The sequence below is a fragment of the Anomaloglossus baeobatrachus genome, chromosome 1 (genome assembly GCF_048569485.1).
Source record: "Anomaloglossus baeobatrachus isolate aAnoBae1 chromosome 1, aAnoBae1.hap1, whole genome shotgun sequence".
NCBI lineage: Eukaryota > Metazoa > Chordata > Amphibia > Anura > Aromobatidae > Anomaloglossus > Anomaloglossus baeobatrachus.
In genome coordinates, this window is record NC_134353.1 from 527,145,508 (window position 1) to 527,168,515 (window position 23,008).

The 23,008-nt window shown below is 42.5% G+C and overlaps 2 protein-coding genes across 6 annotated transcripts in view; one reads left to right on the forward strand and one right to left on the reverse strand.

Annotated features, from left to right (window-relative positions):
- The window catches only part of HACD4 (3-hydroxyacyl-CoA dehydratase 4), a 37,156-nt gene extending 23,078 nt beyond the window's left edge, over window positions 1-14,078 (forward strand). For 3 of the 4 annotated variants that reach the window (XM_075339047.1, XM_075339039.1, XM_075339064.1), the window contains exons 6-7: window positions 4,398-4,529; window positions 13,834-14,078. In XM_075339047.1, coding sequence (XP_075195162.1) covers window positions 4,398-4,529; window positions 13,834-13,949 — 248 coding nt within the window. In that variant the 3' untranslated portion in view covers window positions 13,950-14,078. Of the gene's footprint in view, window positions 1-4,397; window positions 4,530-4,607; window positions 4,692-13,833 lie in introns of all 4 variants that reach the window. The other variant, XM_075339056.1, reaches the window with a different exon arrangement.
- A 2,242-nt stretch (window positions 14,079-16,320) lies between these two features.
- The window catches only part of FOCAD (focadhesin), a 334,145-nt gene continuing 327,457 nt past the window's right edge, over window positions 16,321-23,008 (reverse strand). For both annotated transcript variants that reach the window (XM_075316251.1, XM_075316242.1), the window contains exons 43-44: window positions 18,770-18,845; window positions 16,321-16,723 (exon numbers count right to left, since the gene is read on the reverse strand). In XM_075316251.1, the coding sequence (XP_075172366.1) occupies window positions 16,650-16,723; window positions 18,770-18,845 (150 nt within the window). In that variant the 3' untranslated portion in view covers window positions 16,321-16,649. The remainder of the gene's footprint in view (window positions 16,724-18,769; window positions 18,846-23,008) is intronic.

Here is a 23,008-nt window from a genome sequence, read left to right on the forward strand (position 1 = left end):
ATATATAAAGTGCCTGTGTGCTACACAATACGTAAACAAGAACTGGATGTGCAAGCCAGAGCTAAAGTGCTCATAGTGCAAAGGGACGCCTTACAATAAGGGTGCACATACCAGCATTCAACACAGTATCAAAACACAAATACAGGCATCAGAGATCAGCAAACCATGGATCCTGGGACCAAAGAAAGACACCCTACGTACGTTTCACAAAAGTGAGGTAACCACCAGCTTCATCAGGGGAAGAAAGAGAAGTGATCCCAGGATGTGGTGTGCGCTGTTTTAAACCCTCCATCTGATGACTTCATAGCGATCAGCTGATCGCGCATCAAGACACTGCTGTAGCGGCGCATGCGTGCATGGTCCTCCCCACCCCATCCACCAGATCCAGCCGTCCAGGCACACTACACATGCGCGGGCGGCACGGCAACAGCCATGACGACCGCGCACGCGCAGAAGCCCTAAGGACGCCGGAGACGGAGGGCGGGGGAAGAGGGGCATGAACGCACGCGCACAAGCAGTGTATTCTAATGGGGGTAAGGATATAAACATTGAAATAGGTTGCAGATATGTATCAAGACCAAAAGTGCCACGAATTAAAGATATATAATCTATATATATATAATTGCCTTATTCTGTCTGTCTGTCTGTCTGTCTTGCTCCAAAATTGTGTCCTTACGGTGACACAAAGCGGATTGGCCGCTGGCCTCGCCATGGCCCCGCCCCCCCACACGGATTGGTCGCTCGCCCTGGCTCCCCCCCACACGGATTGGCCAGCCGCTCGCACAGGCTCCGCCCCCCACACGGATTGGCCTCTCGCTCCGGCACCCTGCACGTATTGGCAACTCGGCCACGCCCCGCCCCCCTCACGCAATGCATGCTCGCTCTGGCCCCGCCCCCCGCACGCATCCCCCGAACTGACACGGAGACACAACTCCCAGGTGAGTACTGTACCCCCGGGAGCCCACACCAGCATACGCCGCCAACCCAGCCGACACAAACCCTCGCATTGCTGGGGTTGCCGCCGTATGCTGGTGTGGGCTCCCGTGTGAGTGGGGGACGGGATGCGCTGGTAACCATGGTAGCATAGTTACCAGCGCATCAAGGTCCTGCAGCGGCGGAACATCCACACGCACACACATAACAACAGTCACACACACACACACACACACACACACACATCAGATCACACTCACTCTCACACACACCTCACACACACATCAGATCGCATCCACACACTCACAGCATCCGGAGATATTGCTTGCTTTTCGGCCGCGATACTGTGCTGTGAGCTTCCAGGACCTGCCGAAGGATGACATGGCCAGAAGCATGTGGTATCTCCGGATGTTGTGAGTGAGCGCGTATGTGCAATATCGTCAATGTGTGTGTGTGTGTGAGTGTATGTGATCGGGTGTGTGTGTGAGTGTATGCGATCGGGTGGGTGTGTGTGTGTGTGTATGCGATCGGATCTGTGAGTGTCGGCAGAGGAGCACGGCATGCTGGAGGAGGCTGGGAGGAGAGAGGCTGATCCTGGGGAAGGCTGGGAGAGGGAGGCTGATGTTGGGGAAGGCTGGGAGGGTGTAGGCTGATGCTGGGGGAGGCTGGGAGGAGAGAGGCTGATGCTGGGGGAGGCTGATGCTGGGGGTGGCTGGCATAAGAGAGGCTGATGCTGGGGGAGGCTGATGCTGGGGGAGGCTGGAAGGAGAGAGGCTGATGCTGGGGGAGGCTGGAAGGAGAGAGGCTGATGCTGGGGAAGGCTGGGAAGAGGGAGGCTGGGAGGAGAGAGGCTGATCCTGGGGAAGGCTGGGAGGAGGGAGGCTGGGAGGAGAGAGGCTGATTGCTGGGGGAGGCTGATGCTGGGGGAGGCTGGAAGGAGAGAGGCTGATGCTGGGGGAGGCTGATGCTGGGGGAGGCTGGGAGGGGGAGGCTGGGGGAGGCTGAGGCTGGGAGGAGAGAGGCTGATGCTGGGGACAGATAGGCTGATGCTGGGAGGAGAGAGGCTGATGCTGGGGGCAGAGAGGCTGATGCTGGTGCAGCATGGGGGATGGAGGACGATGGGGAGTGCACAGCATGGGGGATGGAGCACGTTTGGGAGTGCACAGCATGGCGGATGGAGCACGTTTGGGACTGCGCAGCATGGCGGATGGAGCACGTTTGGGAGTGCACAGCATGGCGGATGGAGCACGTTTGGGAGTGCGCAGCATGGCGGATGGACCACGTTTGGGAGTGCGCAGCATGGCGGATGGAGCACGTTTGGGAGTGCGCAGCATGGCGGATGGAGCACGATGGGGGGTGCGCAGCATGGAGGATGGAGCACGATGGGAGGTGCACACCTCCCCCCAACACACACACACACTGGGAACCACAAACACTGCCCTACACAGACACCCACACACACAGACAACGATGCACACACACAACACCCAACACACAAACACCGCGGCATACATAAATATACGCACATACCACGCAACACACACACATTGCACAAAACATACCTCCCCCCAAAACACACCACACCCACACAAAACCGCGCAGCACACACACACACAACGCTACAGACACACAGCGCTCCCCAAACAACGCAACACACGCAACACACATACAACACCGCTCTCACCCCCCGCCACACCCAGAACATGTACAGCCCCTACACAAACACTTGGTAACTACACACAACAACATCTATATATATATATATATATAAAACAAAAATCATTCATTAACTACACAATACGTAAATTCTAGAATACCCGATGCGTAGAATCGGGCCACCTTCTAGTATAATATAATTAAGCAGTAAGTCACATGGTAGCAAGAGTAGTTGGTCCAGGGTGATGGTATATTTTCATGTCCGCAAATACATCCGAATCCTCAGATGCAGTCAGTGTCATAATTAAGATGGAGACAGGGACACAGCACACAAGTCACAATAGATGAAAATTTATATCTGAAAGTTAAAAAAGATAAATAAATGAAGGCATCCAGGGGAGGGAAAGAAAATGTGAACAAACAAGTAAATAAATAAATAATAACAACCAATAGGGAAGAAACTGAAAAACAAAACAAAAAATCATAGGAATGACGAGAAACTGATGTTCTCATTAAGGCCTTAGGGGGTAAGGGTTCCCAGGACGGCAATCCACCTCGCCTCACAGCGGGACAATAATTTTTTAAGATTACCACCCCTATTGCCTCCTTTCCACTGCTGTAATATATTCTACCCAGGTCATACACAGTAAGGGTCACAACTTTTCCAAAGTCTGAGAGATTTCCCCTTCTTGGAGCCTCTCTAATATATTAAGCGAGCAGTCAATGGGTGGTTGCTACTTTCAGGCTAGGACTATTATCCGGCTAATAGATTTGTCCAACAGTAGCCGCATAATAATGCCAGCCATAAAATAGCACCCACCCATGAAGGGAACCTGAGTGCTCAATTTGCCTAAGGTGGGGGGCATGGTGCTATATTCTATGTTAATACAGTGGTAAACAAATAACTTGCATTGAGTATAGGGAAATCTATAAGAAAGTTATATTTTAGCTACATGTTAAGCAGTACTGCCAATCATTGTAATTACTGACTGACATGAGCAGTCCTCCTGAGAGCGCCTGAAACGTAGCCACTCTGCTCTGTGGCTCTAGATCTCTCCTTCCTCCATCATCCTCTGGTAGCAGCTTTCCGATCATGTTCCCTTGTTGATCGCACCTCTTCTTCAGTCCTACCATGTAGAGCCAAGGGTCCTCTTCCTCAGCTGATTTCCCCACTGGCATACGTCTAAACGAAGCATTGGTAAGAGACTGGAGCAGGATCACCCGCCCACAACTGCAGTGCTTGTGGCACAGATCCCTCTCCTGGATCTTCTGGTTATGCCCTTTTGATGCCTACATAAGCAATAGAGAGATGTAGGGCTAATGTTTCACTTCTCACAGGCTATGACCTATACAATTAAACAGCGGCTGGCAGGACAACCTATTCTGAAGTGGCTAGCAGCATCCTGGCTATTTACACCACAGCCCGTCTCACAGCAGTGGGACCAGTGAAGTGATACCGGCATGCCCCCTTTAGAGAATCTGCAAACCACCACAGCAGACTCGCCTTATGGCAGATACTGGTCTGGATGTGTGCGCATGTTCGTAGATATATATATATATATATATATATATATATATATATATATATATATATATATATAATGTCTAGATTTTTGTTTAATAAATATTTCTATGTAGCTGTAAAATGGAGATCAAATATGTTTATGGTTGGTGGTTATAGTAATACTTAGCTTTTGGTGGTATGTTTTGCAACGATTCGGCAGAGATTCTTGATTTTGTCACTGCATAAGCACAGATGCACTATAAAAATAAAAAGAAAGTATAACCTCCTCTTTTTCTACTTGCAGTATACACAGTCTATGAATCACTTCCTTATTTTGAAGCCCTTGGCACATTTTGCTACACTGTGTCACTGCCATTTGTGGTTTCCATTCACTTTCCTTACATTTTGAAAGTATATCTGGTCCTTTTACCTGCTGGTAAGGCTTTAGATAAAAAATATGTATGTTGGTACGTCTGCATGACTACTGGATTGATGTGAACATGTTGTCATTTAGGTGTGTTGTACACGTGTAGCCATCTGTATTCTACAAGAAAGTTGTATCGGAAGCAGCAAGAGTTAAAGTTAAAAGTTAAGTAAGGTAAGCAACCAACATCAAAATGTTTTGTGAAAATAATTATTAAGAAAGTTTCCACCTAAATTTTAATACTGATCATATAAGAGTAAATTTATCATGTTACAGCAACAGCCAACATTGTCTTTGTTTTACATTAAAAGATATTGACAGATTTCTAGGTACTTGCAGTTATCATTTGTGCAAAAGTAACACGGGAAGTGCTGCCGCTCAGATGATCACTGTTGAACTTGCTTCTTAGAAACTGGGGACAAACTGTAATTCTATCAACCTCGAGTTGCAAAGCCCATTTCTCAGAATCCCCCCTCCCTTTGTTTTAAAAGCCACAACTTTATTTGCTCTTCAACATAATCCAAGTGAAGATATTGGATATAGATATAATTTGTCAGGTGATTTTATAGTACAGTGCTAATATAATCGTTAAATAGGGCTTAAGGAGACCTTTTAGGATCGTAAGCAATACGTTTGATTGCTCTACCTTATCCTGTTATCTTACTGTAAGCTCTGTAGAACTCAATGTCACATGCACACTAGTCAAATGTATGTAAACACACACATTTGCCTAATTACTGCTCCCCCCCTCCCACCTCTCAGTGCATTCACTATGACTGCTGAGAGGTGGGAGGGAGTATGGAAGGGGGCAGCAGTGCAAATTCAGTTCAGATTTACTTTCACTGATGCCAGCACTGATAAGTGGAAGGGGACATTTACAAATGCTAGTTACTACGTCACACTGAATTCTAAGGAGCTTACAACAAAATAACAGAATAACAGAGCAATAAAACTTTCTGATCATGAAAAGTCTCCTTAAGCCATATTTAAATATAACAATAATATTGTACGAGAAAATCACCTGACAGATTCCCTTTAATTTAACAGTGCCTTCAAAAAGTATTCATACTCTGAACTTTCCACATTTTTTAATGTTACACCCACAAAAGTAAATTTATTTTATTTGGATATTATGTGAGAAACCAACACAAAATAGCAAGTATCTGTGAAGGTTAAAGAAAATTATATATGGTTTTCTAAATATTTAAAAAATATAAATAAGAAAATTGTGTAGTGCATTTGTATTCGCCCCCCATGTAGTATGTTACTCCTAAATAAACTCCTGACAGACCAATTGCCTCCAGAAGTCACTTAATTAGAAAACTGGGTTCACTTGTGTGTATTTTTTTCTCAGTACAATTACAGTTGTTCCGTGAAGGCCTCAAAAGGTTTGTTTGGGAACTTTAGGAATCAAACAGTATCATGAAAACCAAAGAACACACCAGACAGGTCAGGGATTAAGTTGTGGAGGAAAGTAAAGTAGGGTTAGCTAATAAAGGTAGGGTTAGCTAAAAATAGTCCAAGCTTGCAACATCATCCAAAAATGGAAGGTGTATGGCACAAATGCAAACCTTGCAAGACATGGCAGTCCACCTAAACTGACATCCCAAACAAGAACAGCACTAATTAAAGAAGCATCCAAGAGGCCCATGGTCACTGTAGAGGCGTTGCAAAGATCCACAGCTCAGGTGGGAGAGTCCACATCTGGCTTTTATGGAAGCATGGCAAGAAGGCAATTTTTTAAAGCAAGCCACTAGAAGTGCTGTATGCCGTTTGCAAAAAGCCATGTAGGGGACACAGCTAACATTTGGAAGAAGGTGATCTGGTCAGATTAGACAAAAGTAGAACTAGAACTTTTGGGGCAAAATGCTATGTGTAGTGGAAATTAACACTGAACCTCAGCCTGAATATACCATCCCTACGATCAAACATGGTGGTGGCAACATCATGTTGTGGAGATGCTTTTCTTCAGCAGAGACAGGGAAGCTAGTCACAGTTGATGGAAGGATAGTTAGAGCTAAATCTAAGGCAATACTGGATGAAAATCCATTAGAGGCTGGAAAAGACTTGAGACTGTAGTGTAGGTTTAAAACATCGACACTAAACATTCTGCCACAGTTACAATGGAATGGTTTAGATCCAAATACATTCCTGTCTGTGAATGTCCCAATTACATGCCAGACCAAAATCCCATTGAGAATCTGTGGCAAGACTTTAAAATTGCTGATCACAGACGCCTCCATCAAATATCACCGAGTTAGAACTATTTTGCAAACAAAAATGGACAAAAATTTCAGCCTCTATATGTGCAAAGCTGGTAGAGAAATACCCCAAAAGATTTACAGCAGCAATTGCATCCGAAGGTGTATCACATAAAATACATTTATGTTTGTGGGTCTAACATGAAAAAATGTGGAAAAGTTCATTGGGTATGAATACTTTTTCAAGACTGTGCTGTAAGACAATTCGGTGTGATAAAAAAAAGACAACCCCCCAATAAAAAAACTAGTAAATGCAATAAAACGTGTACAAAAAAAGTTTATACAAATATGAAAAAAAATAAAAAGTTCAAATCACCTCCATTTTGCCTCACTAAAATTTAAATTAAAAAAATACATAGTTGGTATCGCTGAGTTCAGAAATGTCCGCTCTATCAAAATATACAATAAATTAATCTGCTCACTAAACAGCGTAACAGAAAAAAAATTTAAAAAGTCAGAATTATATTTTTTGGGCTCCCAACTAAAATGCAATAAGGGGCGATCAAAACATCACTTCTATCAAATTATAGTATCAGTAAAAACATCAGCTTAGGGCGCAAAAAATAAGAAATTACACAGCCCTAGATCCCAAAAATGAACGTTACAGGTCTTGGAAAATGGCACCTAAAGCGATTTTTTATTTTTTTTTACTGATGATACAAAAGAAAAACTATACATGTTTGGTATTTACGTACTTATACTGACCTGGAGAATCATACTGCCAGGTCAGTTTTACCATATAGTAGACATGGTAAATAAAAAATAAATAAATTGTGGAACTGCCCTTTTTGGAAGTTTCATTGCAGTTGAGATTTTGTTCCAATTTTCTAGGACACCATGTGGTAAAATGAACAGTGTCACTCAGAAGTACAACTCGTCCCACAAAAAACAAGACCTCATATGACTATGTTAATAAAAAAAGTTATGGCTCTTAAAAGAAAAGGAGGATAAAATAAAAAGCCGCCGGGTGGTGAAGAGGTTAAAGTATACTTTGTTGAAGTACCCTTTGAATTTATGGCAGAATTCAGTCTTTTAGGTAGGAATCTATCAGCTGCCACATCTAGAATTGGCAATCTTTGCCCACTCTTCCTAGCAGTAGTGCTCTAAATCTATGAGATTACAAGAACGTCTCATGTGTACAGCACTCTTCAGGTCACCCACCAATTTTCAATTAGAATCAGTTCTGGGCTCTGGCTGGGCCATTCCAATCATTGATCTTCTGGCAAACCCATTCTTTTGTTAATTTGGTGGTATGCTTAGGGTTGTTGTCATACTGACAGGTGAAATTTATCTTCAGCTTCTGATATTTGGAACTGTTTATAATTCCCTCTAGCTTGACTAAAGCCCCAGTTCCAGCTGTTCAAAAACAGCTCCAAAGCATAGTGCTGCCTCCACCAACCCCACCATGCTTCACTGTGGGTAGTGTATTCTTTGTCATGTATAGTGCTGACTTTGCGCCAAACATACAGTACATATTGGAATTAAGGCCAAAAAGTTCAACTCTGGTGTCATAAGAACATAATACATTTTACCACTTTTATTGTGCCAAACATTGGTGGGATTAGATGTTTTCCTTTGCAAGGCTGGGGCCACACGGGGATTACTGCGATCCCCTCGCATGACACTCTGCTAACGCAGTACAGCAGAGCTGAGTGTCATGCGAGTGTCCCTGCAACGGAGGTCCGATCGTGTGAGCTGGGACGTAGGCTACTATTGCTCTGAGTGGAATGCGATGTTTTATGGCACTCCACTCGCACCATTTTCATGCCGTGTGGCTTAGGCCTTAAAGGGGTGGTTCACCCATATTTTTTATTGTCTAGTTCGATATTATATTGAGAAACAATGTTTCTCTCAAATACCTTGTGTTGGCAATAGTGCCTGTGAGAGGCGCTATTGCAGACCGCTGTTCCCGCTCCAGTGACGTCTCCGTCAAGTGGGGCACAGGTCACATCCGTGCAGCCGGCTGTATTCTTCCTCACCCACTGAGCTATGGGTGGTGATTCACTGCTGTCACAGCCCATCTTCTCCCTGCTCCCCCTCCTCCCTCATAGCACAGCATATATGTAAAGTGCAAGTGACAATAATCTCTGCTATCTTTCATATGTCTGGCCTGTGGGGTAGGGTGGAAAAATGAAGCCTTTTCTTAAAAGGGTGGTTCACCCATATTTTTTATTGTCCAGATCGATATTATATTGAGAAACAATGTTTCTCTCAAATACCTTGTGTTGGCAATACTGCCTGTGAGAGGCGCTATTGCAGACTGCTGTTCCCGCTCCAGTGACGTCTCCGTCAAGTGCTGTACACGTCACATCCGTGCAGCCGGCTGTATTCTTCGCTGCAAGCAAGAGACGCGACGTACTGTGCTGTGCTATGAGGAAGGAGGGGGAGCAGGGAGCAGATGGGCTGTGACAGCAGTGAATCACCACCCATAGCTCAGTGGGTGAGGAAGAATACAGCCAGCTGCACGGATGTGACATGTGCCCCACTTGACGGAGACGTCACTGGAGCGGGAACAGCGGTCTGCAATAGCACCTCTCACAGGCACTATTGCCAACACAAGGTATTTGAGAGAAACATTGTTTCTCAATATAATATCGATCTGGACAATAAAAAATATGGGTGAACCACCCTTTTAAGAAAAGGCTTCTTTTTTTCCACCCTACCCCACAGGCCAGACATATGAAAGATAGCAGAGATTATTGTCACTTGCAGTACACAACCAGCACTTAGAAGAAATTCCTGCAGCTCCTTTAAATGTTGCTGTCGTCTTATTGGCAGCCTTGCTTCTTTTCTTTTTAATATTTAAGGGATGCCTAGTTCTAGCCACTTCTTGATGACCATCTTCCAAGTGTTCCATGGTAAATTGAATGCCTTTGAAAAATAATATTGTACCATTTTCCTGACTGATCATTTCCAATAATTAGATCCTTTTGCTGTGTTGTAAGTGGTTTACGAACTGTGGCTTTTGCTGCAAAATGCAACTAAGAAAATGTCAGCAGCTATGTGCTGACTACTATGGGGAAGTCCTGGAATAGTTTTTAGACATATAGTTTTTAAACAGGCAAGTAGTTGCTAACAGAGTTACCTACCTGCCTGTTGTTCCTGGCATCAGCACAGAGCAGTTATTGACCATTCCTGCTCCAATTCCCGTGATTCAGCTGTTCCAGGTCAACAGAGCAGCTCTTCTTCTTCCAGGCTGCTATGTTGATGGGGCATGACTGCCAGAGTCTTGATGCAGCTAGGAAGCGGGGAGACGACTGTCAGTCAGAATGACATCATCCACAAAGCAGAGTTTATAAGAAGTCGCTGCTCTGTCGACTTGACATCAGCAGAAGCTGCTGAATCTCTGAAGTAGCAGTCTGTGACCGCTCTGCGCTGGTGGAGAAAGCGTCAAGAAAAACAGGCAGGTAATTGGCAACTATGTTCCTGTTAGTTCTTAGGCACATTGTTAAAAAAAAGTACCAGATATCCCTTTAACATGATATTAAATGTGATTGGCTAATTCTGTATACAACCCCAACCCCAATAATAAGAGGGTGTTCACAATTATGCAACAAAATTTATTTTGTGGTTCTCCCCCCAAAATGATTTGTTTGTTTCTCATTGGATTTGTACAGATTTTAGGTGACATAAAAGGTATAAAACGTTCTGAAACTATTCTTCTTGGAATGATAGTTTAAAACTAACATCTTGCTATTTTACAGGGGTGTGTAAACTTTTTAAGTCCACTGTAGCCTTCAAATTTGAACTAGAAATATGTAACATTATGCAACATTTTAAATCATCTTAGACGTAGCAGGCATTAATCTGCGGATTTTTCATGAACATCAGATCAGTCATATATAGGTCTGGGGTCTTCACATCCGCTGGAGCTGATAAAGAGATTTAACTTTGCTCTGGAAAATAGGATAAACCGCAAAACGGCCATCTACAATAGTGAAGACTCACTGAACCAGAATAAGAGTGCAAGTTTTATTACTATTTACAAAATGGCATAGATAAAACAGCATATCATGATATTTCAGCTGGATCAATCAGAATAAAAATCAGTGTCAGACTAATCAAACAATAAATCCACAATTTGTTAAAGGGTTACCCACTACTCCTTCTCAGTTGCTATATTTCCCCAGAAAAAAAACAAAAAACAGCATATACTCACCACCAGCGCTGGCACTATTCAAGCGTCAGTGCCTGGTCTCCAGGGGTGCATGTGACGTTCTGCTATGTAAGCTCTGCAGCCAATCAGCAGCTGCTTCACTCTCACTTCTTTCATATGATACTGACACCCAGAAGAACTGAGAGCTGCTGCTACTCTCCAACTTACTCAGAATGTCAGTTATGTCCGAAGAGAGAGAGAATGAAGCAAGCACTGATTGGCTGCAGGGCGCACATGGAAGAACGTCATGTGAGCCCCAGGAGACCAGGCATCGACATCGCTGGAATATTCGCAGCACTGGAGAGGAGTATGCTATTGTTGTTTCACACAGGAAAATATAGCAATTGAGAAAGAGTTGTCTGAGTAGTGTACAACCAACCACTTAACATGTTATAGATATATTTTTTGACTAGTTTGACACGGATTCTTATTTTGTCAATTGTTTTATCAACTTCAAAAGTGGCATTATAAATGCACTTCCTTACATCAGCTATGCAAAAATGGTTACCGACCAAACCAAAAACACACATGTAAGTATTTCTAAGTAAAAAACAAAATGAATAAAAAAAATGTATAAACATTTTTCTGCTGCTGGGACTAATTTTAATATTTTCAGTAGAAAGCCCTACAGGTATGTAATGCTGCTTGTAAATAATAAAATGAGCATCACTTCAAGCAGTGGTGAAGAGTCTAGTGACTGGCCAGAGCCAACACATTGCAGATGGGACATCACCACTGCAGCCCTGACAACAAGTCCAAGGAGCAGCTGAAAGGGAGCAATGGAGTAGTAGGGCATCAATGGTGAAGTAATGCACATTGTATGACTTTTAAATAATTAATTTGCATTTTATTGCAGAAAATAAGTATTTGATACAATAGAAAAACACAACTTAATATTTGGTACAGAAATCTTTCTCTACAATTACAGAGGTCAGATATTTCCTGTATTTGTTGATTAAGTTTGCACGCTCTCCAGCAGGGTTTCGGCCCACTCCTCCATACAGATCTTCTCCAGATGTTTCAGGATTCAGGGCTGTTGTTGGGCACCATTAAGCTTCAGCTACCTGTTTTATTGGGTTCAGGTCTGGAGACTGGCTAGTCCACTCCAGGACCCTGAAATGATTGTTACGGAGCCACTCCTTAGTTGCTCAGGCTGTGTGTTTTGGGTCATTGTCATGCTGGAAGACCTATTCACAACCCATGTTCAATGCTGTTACTGAGGGAAGGAAGTTGTTGGCCAAAATCTTGCAATATATGACCCCATCCATCCTCCCTTCAATACCATGCAGTTGTCCTGTCCCCTTTGCAGAAAAGCACCCCCAATGTATGATGTTTCTACCCCCATGTTTCATGGTTGGGACAGTGTTCTTTGGGTTGTACGCATCCTTCTTCTTCCTCTAAACACGGTGAGTGGAGTAAAAACCAAAACGTTTTTTTGGTTTGATCTAACCACCTGACCTTCTCACATGCCTCCTTTGGATCATCCAGATGGTCATTGGTGAACTTGAAACAGGCCTGAATATGTGCTGGCATGAGCAGGGGGACCTTGTGTGCCCTACAGGATCTTAATCCATGACAGCATAGTGTGTTACTAACTGTAATTTGTAAGACTATGGTCCCAACTCTCTGCAGGTTATTGACCAGGTCCTCCCATGTAGTTCTGGGCTGATTCCTGACAGTTCTCAGAATCATCTTTACACCTTGAGGTGAGCTCTTACATGGAGCCTCAGACCAAGTAAGATTGACATTCATCTTGTGATTTTCCATTTTTTAATAATTGCTCCAACAGTTGTTGCCTTCTCACTAAGCTGCTTGCCTATTGTCCTTTAGCTCATACCAGCCTTGTGCCGGTCCACAATTTTGTTCCTGGTGTCCTTAAAAAGCTGTTTGTTCTTGGCCATGGTGGAGAGGTTGCAGTGTGATTGAATGTGTGGACAGGTTTTTTTTTTTTATACAGGTAATGAGTTCAAACAGGTGCAATTAATACAAGTAATAAGTGCAGAGTAGGAGGGCTGAAAGAAAAAATGTGAGAAAGGTCTGTGATCCAGAGTTCTTGCTGGGTGGTAGGTGATCAAATACTTATTTCATACACATCTTTGAAGGGAGCTGAAACTCAATGTTGTCCAATGACAACCCCGAAACCTGAAAGATCTGTATGGAGGAGTGGGCCAAAATCCCTGCTGCAGTTTGTGCAAACTTGGTCAAGAACTACAGGAAATGTCTGACCTTTGTAATTGCAAACGTTTCTGTACCAAATATTAAGTTCTGTTTTTCTATTTTATCAAATACTTATTTCATGCAATAAAATGTAAATTAATTATTTAAAAATCATACAATGTGATTTTCTGGATTTTTTTTTATTCTCTCTGTCACAGTTGAAGTGTACCTACGATAAAAATTACAGACTTCTCCATTCTTTGTAGGTGGGAAAACTTGGAAAATCGGCAGTGTATCAAATACTTATTCTCCACACTGTATATCCTCACACATAATTGAAAAAGAAAGAGAAAAAAGCCAGGGTAACCACATAGCACATGTGCTACATTTACCACAGTGATTGTTTCCAGAATGATTTACCTCACAGTCAATGTGACCCATGTGACAAAATTACTCCTCTGTAAAATTGTAAAATGTAGACCATATACTTCCTTAAAAATACTTTTCCTTCTCTATTCAATTTCTATACCTTTTTTTCTTTTTTTTTTTACAAAACATGGCTGTTGGCGATGTAGGTTACAGTGTGCCTATATAGCCGCAGATGTCACAGCTCTCACTGGTGCGCAACAACAGAATATCCCACATGAGTCCACCTTTTTAGTATGTGAACATAGCCTAAGTAGGTAATGTACATAGTATGTCCAGTCAAATAATCAGCTATGATCGGTTATTTATTTTGCAGTACTGGATTTGGCCGAAAACTGCGGACTTGACCCAATATTCCTGGTGTTTTTATTAATCACTGACAAAGAGAACTCATTTGTCTGCCAAATCGACCTTCGACATGATTCAACATAAAACTGAAATGTGGAAATGATGTCCTAAGTGTTCTATATAGGTGCTGTGTAAGGAATATGTATATACTTAATATATATTACAATAGAATTCCACGCTGTATAAAATAAAACTTCATCCTCAATAAAGAAATATGGTGTTTATGGTTAATATAAAAGGCATGCGACCATCTTTATTTTATGGGATTATTTTAAATGTTTTTTTAATAATAATAAAGATTTAAGGAACAATATTACACTGTAATCACAGTAAGCAACTTTGTAGGGGTTGCACAAGAATCACATATACTGTATCATGACATGAAATCTGTAAAAGAGGAATTGACAACAGTACATGAAGCATGTTGATTTGTACAACTACAAGAATGTTATACAGTGCCTTGCAAAAGTATTCGGCCCCCTTGAATTTTTCAACCTTTTCCCACATTTCAAGCTTCAAACAAAAAATAAAATATAAAAATTTAAATTTTATGGTAAAGAATCAACAAGTGGGACACAATTGTGAAGTTGAACAAAATTTATTGCTTATTTTAAACTTTGTAAAAAAAATAATAAACTGAAAATTGGGGCGGGCAATATTATTCTTCCCCTTTACTTTCAGTGCAGCAAACTCACTCCAGAAGTTCATTGAGGATCTCTAAATGATGCAATGTTGTCCTAAATGACTGATGATGATAATAAATATAAGCCACCTGTGTGTAATCAAGTCTCTGTATAAATACACCTGCTCTGTGATAGTCTCAGTGTTCTTTTTAAAGCGCAGATAGCTTCATGAAGACCAAGGAGCACAACAGGCAGGTCCGTGATACTGTTGTGGAGAAGTTTAAAAGCTGGATTTGGTTACAAAAAGATTTCCAAAACTGTAAACATCTCAAGCAGCACGGTGCAAGCGAAATGAAAGGAGTATCATACCACTGCAAATCTACCAAGACCTGGCCGTTCCTGAAAAATTTCATCTCAAACAAGGAGAAGACCGATCAGAGATGCAGCCAAGAGGCCCATGATCACTCTGGATGAAATGCAGAGATCTATAGCTGAGTCGTACACTGCACAAATCTGGCCTTTATGGAAGAGTGGCAAGAAGAAAGCCATTTCTCAACGATATCCATAAAAAGTGTTGTTTAAAGTTTGCCACAAGCCACCTGGGAGACAGACCAAACATGTGAAAGAAGGTGCTCAGGTCAGATGAAATCAAAATTGAACTTTTTGGGCAGAATGCCAAATGATATGTTTGGCGTAAAAGCAACACAGCTCATCACCCTGAACACACCATCCCCACTGTCAAACATGGTGGTAGCAGCATCATGGTTTGGGCCTGCTTTTCTTCAGCAGGGACAGGGAAGATGGTTAAAATTGATGGGAAGATGGATGGAGCCAAATACAGGACCATTCTTGAAGAAAAGCTGTTGGAGTCTGCAAAAGACCTGAGACTGGGGTGGATATTTGTCTTCCAACAAGATAATGATCCAAAACATAAAGCAAAATCTACAATGGAATGGTTCACAATTAAACGTATCCAGGTGTTAGAATGGCCAAGTCAAAGTCCAGACCTGAATCCAATCGAGAATCTGTGGAAAGAGCTGAAAACTGCTGTTCACAAACGCTCTCCATCCAACCTCACTCAGCTCGAGCTGTTTGCAAAGGAAGAATGGGCAAGAATTTCAGTCTCTCGATGTGCAAAACTGATAGAGACATACCCCAAGCGACTTGCAGCTGTAATCACAGCAAAAGGTGTGGCTATAAAGTATTAGCTTAAAGGGGACGAATAATATTGCATGCTCCAATTTTCAGTTTTTTATTTTTTAAAAAAGTTTAAAATAAGCAATAAATTTAATTCAACTTCACAATTGTGTCTCACTTGTTGTTGATTCTTCACCAGAACATTAAGATTTTTATCTTTAAGTTTGAAGTCTGAAATGTGGGAAAAGGTTTAAAAATTCAAGGGGGCTGAATACTTACGCAAGGCACTGTATATTCTATTAAGAATGATGACCCAGTTTTAGTTACATGCACATACTTACAAGGTATGTGCCTAACTTACATTGTACAAGAAAACGTGAAGCCAAAAAACCCGAGGGCAAATTGACAGACAGAAGGATGTCTTCAAAGATGTTGGATTCTTGGCCCTTTCTCAGGAACAAAACCCACATCACAAACTGAATCTTAGTAGACCAATGATATATCAGGCTATGTACATAAAAGGTCCCTTATTTCCAATGAAAACTAATATTAAGGCATAAAAAAAACCCATTTCAGCCAACAGTTTTTAGGAAGACTTTTTCCTGTTCCCGCATGTTTGTGGAGTATAAAGCTGTAGAAAGCCATTCAATTCCTACTTTAACCAAGAATACAAATACAAAATGAAGATGTACCATAGATGTTTATTTCAGATGCTGCAATTGAGGAAGGTGTACAGGCATTTTAGAGAAGAACACAGGTACAGAAATGTAAATAATATATTGACCTGGATGGAGAAAGTTTATTTCAGGATACGATACAAGCGCTATAGTAATAAATACAGGACATTATTGTGATGGCTAGTATATGTGGCTGACTGTAATTTCAGCTATAAAGGACACTTCTTTTCGTCCAAAAACAGTTTGGCATTTTACTTTCACATTTTCAGAACAAAATGCTACAGTAAGCATCAGTATCTTAGTGACACAAATCGCACACTGGCTAGGTGATAGGACACAGCAGGTCTCTACCAGCCGTAGGCTCTGGTCCACACTGCTTTCCTCTTAAACTCTGGAAGACCTCTCAAGTTATAAAGTGAAGCTGAAAGAAAAAAAAAATAAGAATCAACTAGATTGCCCATGACCTGAATTACTGGTTTCACATACCTACATACTGTCAGGTCCATAATACAAAGGACACCACCATTAGCACCTTCCCAACAAGATCCTCATGCTCTCTTCATGCACCCCGCCTGATAAATGGTCTTTTCCAAAATTACAGTATATCACAAAAGTGAGTACACCCCTCACATTTTTATTATATCTGTTCATGGGACAACATCAAAGATATGACACTCTGATACAATATAATGTAGTCAGTATACAGCTTGTATAACAGTGTAAATTTGGTGTGCCCTCTAAATAATTCAACACACAGGCATTAATGTCAAAACCGCTGGCAACAAAAGTAAGAACACCCCTAAGTAAAAATGTTCAACTTGTGCCCAAAGTGTCATTATTTGGTGTGGCTACCATTAATTTCAAGCACTGTCTTAACTCTCTTGGGCATGAAGTTCACTAGAGCTGCATAGGAGCCGCTCTCCCACTCCTACATGACGACATCACAGAGCTGGAGGATATTAGAGATCTTGGGTTCCCCCACCTTCCGTTTGAGGATGCCACACAGATGCTCAATAGGATTTAGGACTGGAGACATGCTTAGCCAGTGCAGAACCGTACTCCTAGTTTTATTATTCATGTTGGAATTCTGCCTTGTGGCCCAGTTTCAGAATTGAGAAGATCATGCTCTGCATCAGTATCTCACACTATAAGTTTGCATTCATGGTTCCCGCAATGAACGGAAGTTCCCCACAGACGGCAACATTCATGCAGCCCTAAACCATGACACTCCCACTATCAAGCTTTAGGTGCGTGGCCAGAAATCCCGCACCTGCGCATTCAGCCTACTGTCTCTCCCAGGCACTGTGAAGTCGCAGTGACTATGTGGCACTTGTGCACATCAAATTTAAAGACTGCCCACGGAAGAGCGCAGTCTGCAATTTTGCTGTGCGCAGGCACCGTGGAGTCACTGCTACTTCACAGTGCAGGGGAGAGATGGCAAGCAGAATGCACAGGCGCGGGATTTCCAGCCGCGCACCTGACATCACAGGCATACTAAAGAGAAAGGGAGGAAGAATCCTGTATAATGAAGCCGGGAGGCAGACTTATCTCCTGAGCAGCACACACCCCATAGCCCGGAAGACAGAAGATATAAAAGAGGATTTTTTCCAAAACGACGCCTCATCCAGGAGACATATAGCTATGGCTAATTTAATTTTATGTCACCTGTATGCCCATATTAATAATTAAAAAAACTTAAAAGGGTGACAGATTCCCTTTAATGTGTGTGCGCTCAGTTAGAGGGCACACCAAATGTACACTGTTTTTCCTTTTGGATATTGGTCCAACTTAATTTTGTCTAACCTACAGCCTTTTGGCCCTTTCTGACTCTGCTATGCCACGGTTATTTATATTTTGATATTTGTACATTATCCCCATTTGGTGCATTCTTGGTTTTATATCTGAATTACTAGTTAATCTGGTACTTTCACGCAATCTTTTTTCCAAGAGGAGAACTTTTCAGGAAACACTGTCATTTTTTCTCCTGTAGAGTCTTTAGAAGCATTTTAATGTGTTTGGTACTGGTGTTTTCTTGTCATATTTTTTTTTTAATGCCATTCAACAATTAATAAACCACTAACACTTTTTGAAGCAAAAACACTGGCAAAACCTTCTAATAGACGCATGGTTGTCTTTTGAGCTTTTCCATTGACTATTATAAAGTATAGAAGGTCTTCAGAACGGGAAACCGCCTGAAGAGAGCTCACTGTTTTATTCCGAAGCCGTTAAAAAACGCTCAATGGATTGAACATACGCACAAGTCGTATTTACATAGGACTGCACATGTGCATTCTTAGGAGCGTTTAGTTTGCACTTCTTCAGATGTTTTTCAAAATGGAATCTGCTTGAATACCCTTTATAGAATAACTATTCCATAGGCTGCCAGTGTCATGTCTCCTAAACAGCTTCACAGCCTTGAACCAAATGTCCCATTCACTGCATTCATATAATAAAACAGTGGCCATACCTTCCAAAATTCCTCTGGATGCCTCTGATAAGACTCCTTCAGGACTTTCAAGGAGGTTCATCATCCAATCAATAAACTGTTAAAGAGAAAAATGATTATGTCTTAGAATGAATAGTCATCAATCAAGCTTGAGTAGCCAAGAAATAATCCAGTAACTGGCACATCATTAATTTATGTCAGCTTGAATTCTAGAACATTACTTACAGAAAACTATAAAATGCTTAAAGGGGTTATCTGGCCTTATGATATATCTGATCATCTGATTATCTGACAATCTGCATCGCCATCGATCAGCCGATTTCAACTGTGAACAGAGTCGGACAGCACATCTCTGTCCACTGTGGCCATTGTCGATCACTGGATGACCTGACGTATTATTTCCTCCCTTACACAGGTGTTGTTGCTACTATGGCTTTCCCTCTTGTGATATTAATGAATTCAGGTGACATTAGTAGATTAAATATTCATATTTCTCCATAATGAATCAAGTGTCTTCACAGCAGGACTTAGGCGGGCTTTTGCTTGTTGGCACATCGCAAGCCGATGCTGCGATGTCGCACGCGATAGTCCCCACCCCGTCGCAGCAGCAATATCTTGTGATTCCTGGCGTAGCGAACATTATCGCTATGCCAGCTTCACATGCACTCACCTGTCTTGCGACGTCGCTCTGGCTGGCGTCCCGCCTCCTTCCTAAGGGGGCGGGTCGTACAGCGTCACAGCGACGTCACACGGCAGGCGGCCAATCAAAGCGGAGGGGCGGAGATGAGTGAGATGTAAACATCCCGCCCACCTTCTTCCTTCCGCATAGCCGCCGGCGGCAGGTAGGAGATGTTCCTCGCTCCTGCGGCTTTACACACAGCGATGTGTGCTGCCACAGGAACGAGGAACAACATCGTACCTGTCGCGGCAGCGTAATTATGAAAAAGTCGGAGCCTACACCGATGATACGATAATGACGCTTTTGCGCTCGTTAATCGTATCATCTAGGATTTACACACTACGATGTCGAAAGTGACGCCGAATGTGCGTCACTTTCGATTTGACCCCACCGACATCGCACGTGCGATGTTGCAACGTGCAAAGCCGCCCTTACTGGAGATACTCCGTAGAAACATGATGTTCTCTGACTCATGCCACATCTTACAATTTCTAGGCTGCATCTAAACATCTGTGTAATGAAATATTCTAAGTATTTCACTTTCTAAACAAAGTACTTGTAAAACACACAAATTTATCATTTTTAGAATTTTGGAGTGCTGTCTACACGCTGTCATTGCACTGTTTACTACTCAGGGAGTCCAGCAGGACCTGGAGCCAGAGGTCACACTACGTATTATACAGTAGGATAATGTAATTTGTAAGATTATAAGGAACATGCAATATTAAGTGCTCACGATTTATGCAATTTATGTTATCACAATGTTTCCATGTTGAAATATAGAATTGTCGTCATGCTAAACTGATACAACATCTTGCACTATTAATTAGGAAAGATACAGTGCTTTCCAGTGTGAAAGCATGTATTCACAATGACTGCTGCCTCATGTCACTGCCGTAGACAACCAGTGATGAGTGGGGCGGACACATGGGGGTGCTGTAGTCTATCAAATATCCCCATAGACCAAATGAGAAATCTGAAACACAGGACAAAGAAAATCCTATATAATAATAACTTCCACAATTGGATGTGTTTAAAAAAATGTTCCTGTGCTGAGATAATCTTATATATGTGTCCCTGCTATGTACTGTGTAATGGCCGTGTCTGACCATACAGGGACATAGTCTGATCATACCACATCTCCTGTGCTGAGATAATCTTATATATGTGCCCCTGCTATGTACTGTGTAATGGCCGTGTCTGACCATACAGGGACATAGTCTGATCATACCACATCTCCTGTGTTGAGATAATCTTATATATGTGTCCCTGCTATATACTGTGTAATGGCCGTGTCTGACCATACAGGGACATGGTCTGATCATATCACATCTCCTGAGCAAAGGAAGTATACAGTCAATACAGCATGGGGTCTTTCTGTGAGGTAAAAAAAAGAAAAGATAATACAATATACAAACATTACAGCATGGGGTTGCAAATTCTTTCTTGGAGGTAAGACGTTTTGTAAAAACGGGCACGGAAATGCTTTACCTCACAGAAAGACCCCATGCTGTAATGACTATATACTTCCTTTGCTCAGGAGATGTGATATGATCAGACCATGTCCCTGTACGGTCAGACACGGTCATTACACAGTACATAGCAGGGACACATATATAAGATTATCTCAGCGCAGGAACATTTTTTTTCTAAACACACACCATTGTATAAATGATTATTATTCCAAGGTCTACTGATGGGAAAACTCCTTTAAATACACTCCTAGCTCACATCTCCTTGTACCCCTTCTGAGGAAGCAACGTGAAACATGTATTAAGGAGTCCTCAGGTGACATTTAACTGATGGTACTTTCACCTACACTTTATTATAGCACTTTATTATATCTTATTGGATTGAGATTTTGTAATTTATTTAGATCATCGCTTTACACGAGCAATATCACTAGCGATATCGCTAGTGAGCGTACCCGCCCCCATCGGTTGTGTGTGACGGGCAAATCGCTGCCCGTGGCGCACAACATTGCTAACACCCGTCACAAATACCTACCTAGCGACGTCGCTGTTGCTGGTGAACCGCCTCCTTTCTAAGGGGGCGGTTCGTTCGGCGTCACAGCGGCATCACTAAGCGGCCGCCCAATAGACGTGGAGGGGCAGAGATGAGCGGGCCGAATATCCCGCCCACCTCCTTCCTTCCTCATTGCGGGCGGCCACAGGTACAGTGATGTTCCTCGTTCCTGCGGTGTCACATGTAGCAATGTGTGCTGCCGCAGGAACGACGAACAACCTGTGTCCTGCAACAGCAACGATAATCGGGAAAGGAACAATGCATCAACGATCAACTATTAGGTAAGTAATTTTGATAGTTAACGGTCGTTCGTGCATTTCACACGCAACGACATCGCAACGAGGGCGGATGTGCGTCACGAATTCCGTGACCCCAACATCATCTCGTTAGCGAAGCCGTTGCGTGTAAAGCGGCCTTTAGAATGCATATAAGGGCTTTTGTCTGAATGATGTAGGTGCACTATGTTGACATTTGGAATTTAATTTCTGCTAAGGGCAATAAATGAAACAGTTTTATCTCAGATTACAGCACTAGCCCTTTGCACAATATATCATTTTTCAAAGATATGTACTGAGATTTGATAGAAATCTAATACCTTTATATTGGAATAAGATATATTACTTATGATTTGGATCCAAACAGATCCTATTTAATATTAATACTAATATTAAATAGCATCCGCAGGGATTCTGTTGGATTCTATACCGAAATATGTTTTTTGACAAATACAATCTTATTTCAATGTTTTATCTCCTGAAGGTTTTTGTATTCTTAACTTTGTAACTTTCCCAGATTTTAATATTTTGTTTTTTAAAGGGAACCCGTCATCAGAAATTTCGCAATAAAACTAAAAGTTTCCCCCTCTGCAGCTCCTGAGCTGCATTCTAGCAAGGTTCCTGTACGTTTTGTGCCCCTTTTGAAACAAAATTAAACACTTTATAAAGTTGTACCTTTTTGTCTGCCATTCTTGTAAATTTTCCATGGGGGCGGGCTCTCTTGCGTCCGTTGCTGTCCCTCCTGCAGATTGACGCCGTCCTCCATTGCTCCATTTCATATCTCAGGACGCCGTCCACTGCGCCCGAGGCCCCGTGCACGCGAGGACACCTGGTGACGTGGTCGCAGGCACGAGATTATGGGCGGCGCTGTGATTGCATCGCAAGTGCCCGCCCATAATCTCGTGACCGCAGTCTCCCCTCTGCCTCAAGCGTTCTGCGCAAGCGCTGGAAGATGACCCGATGTCACCTCCTTCCCATCCTGCCCTGCAGCAGGAAATAGATGGGAAAAGCGGAGCAGCACAACACAGGTTACAAAAAAACCCCCCAAAAAAAACGTTTAGTGCTTTTCACTTTTCAGAAGACAATGTGTGTCTTTGTTTGATTTTACATGTTTTTTTTTTACTGTGTACGTCGCTCAGATCCTCTCCGCGTCTCCTCGTATCCTGTGGTGGCCTGCTTTGCTCCTCCCATCTATTTCCTGCTGCAGGGCATGATGGGAAGGAGGTGACGTCGGGTCATCTTCCAGCGCTTGCACAGAACACTGGAGGCAGAGGGGAGATC